Below are 1,802 nucleotides of genomic sequence, written 5' to 3'. Positions count from 1 at the left end.
AATAGTTGTATAAAGAATAGGATCGAGTCAACTTTCTAATACAAGCTGAAGTTATGTCACAAGATCCGAAGAACAAATTAAGTCTTCGGAACTTGTTTCTCATCATTGTACTCGAGCCCAACATTGAAAGATCTAAAAAAATATTGAAACCCAATGGGACTGGAAGTAGAAACCACATTGGTTTTCCAAACTGGGATAAATCTTCGTATCTTCACTTTAAAGTTAATTATTTACTTGTCTATTTGTTTTAATTCTAATCTATTTTGTGAAGTATACTGATCGGTAGGTATGTCGACTGTGAGGAGTCAATAGTCGACTCACAAAAATTTTTTATTCATCCCCCTTGAATTTCACATTGATGTTACTATAAAACTCAGATTATGAGTATCAAGTTGAATAAAAATTTTCTACTATAATTTTCAAGAAGAAAAGATTACTTTCCATTGTGATATTTGGATAGAAATTTAATGATCATTATGAATAATATGTATATAAATATTCATCATAATTCATTTTTTTTTGTAAGTCATATTTCTTCATGGAGCGTAAGAAAACAATAGGACGCCGAAAAATTCCATTGGTGAGGATAGAAAAAAATGCTAATCGATATTCCACATTCTCTAAACGACGTTCCGACTTATATAAAAAAGCTAGCAAACTCGTTAGAGAAAATGATGTAGATCTTGGAATCTTTCTATCTTCACCAGCTGATAAAGTATATGCTTTTGTCCACCCAACACAAAATGCAATCATTGATCGTTTTATGAATTTGAAAACAGATTTAGGTGAACAAATTGTTGCTGAAAATTCACAAAGTGAATCAATTAATGATAGGCTAAATGAACTTGATGAAAGAGAAGAAGTTGCAAAAGAGAAATTCCTTTTCTTATCCCAAAGGAATAAGACTAGAGATAAAGGTCGATGGGAGTCCATTGATCATTTAAATGCAGATGATGTAATGAAGTTTCAAGCTTGGTTGGATAGTGGAGAAATTTTGTTGAAGGATCAATTAGCTGAAGCTTCGTCCTCCTCATAATCTCCATCAGAAGATGCAGATATCTAGTTTACTGCTTCTTAAATGAATTAAATAAACTATCTTCGTATAATATTATTTATCGAAGTTCTATATAATGAAGTGAGTATATATATAGATTCACTCTATTTAAGTATGCTTTCATCTTCCATTTTTGTTATTTTGTTTCAATAATAGTACATATTATATGTACTTTGCAATAATTTCTATTAATGATCTTTCTGTTTATTAATTTCTATTAATTTCATTCTATCTTATTACAATTCATTTTAAAACTCAATTAAAAACAGGTCATAACTTGACTATTTTATGGAAGATACAAAGTCACAATCCAATTTTTATGTGAACTTCAAACTACATGTTGCTAATATATGAAAATGTTAAGAAAGAGTAATCATGTAAGTACTTAGAACGAATTAAGTAAAACCTAGAATTCATTCTTTTAACTAGAGCCGTCAATATAGGTCAGACCCAATCCAACCTGTAATTTTATAGGGATGGGCTAAGACTTTTACAACTCGTTTGAGAACAAGACTTTTTAGCTCGGCCCGTATAATCCCGTTGGTCCGTGGGTTTGAGTAATATGGACTGGACTGAACCGTGGGTCAAACAAAAAATATTAAGAAATAGAATAGAGTACTAAGAATAAAAAATTCAAAGTCCATTTGAACCATCACATATATTAGAATACTAAATATGCTTATAAAATATATAAATAATTAAGATACAAAATACTATTATTAAAATATATTTTCTGTAAATAATTTTC

At 29.5% G+C, this 1,802-nt stretch overlaps 1 protein-coding gene across 1 annotated transcript; it reads left to right on the top strand.

Annotated features, from left to right (window-relative positions):
- The first annotated feature begins 538 nt into the window (after positions 1-538).
- Positions 539-1,036, top strand: LOC124887194 (agamous-like MADS-box protein AGL61). Its single transcript, XM_047396389.1, has one exon. It carries the CDS (start codon positions 539-541, stop codon positions 1,034-1,036), a length of 498 nt encoding a protein of 165 aa, XP_047252345.1.
- Positions 1,037-1,802: the final 766 nt, after the last annotated feature.

Source organism: Capsicum annuum, chromosome 9, assembly GCF_002878395.1.
Source record: "Capsicum annuum cultivar UCD-10X-F1 chromosome 9, UCD10Xv1.1, whole genome shotgun sequence".
In the NCBI taxonomy this organism is placed as follows: domain Eukaryota; kingdom Viridiplantae; phylum Streptophyta; class Magnoliopsida; order Solanales; family Solanaceae; genus Capsicum; species Capsicum annuum.
Note: the sequence above shows the minus strand (reverse complement) of the source record. Positions and strands in the feature narration are given on the sequence as shown.

What these genes read in the sequence shown, in the direction of transcription:
- LOC124887194 (XM_047396389.1), top strand. Translation starts at nt 539, where the DNA reads ATGGAGCGTAAGAAAACAATAGGACGCCGAAAAATTCCATTGGTGAGG.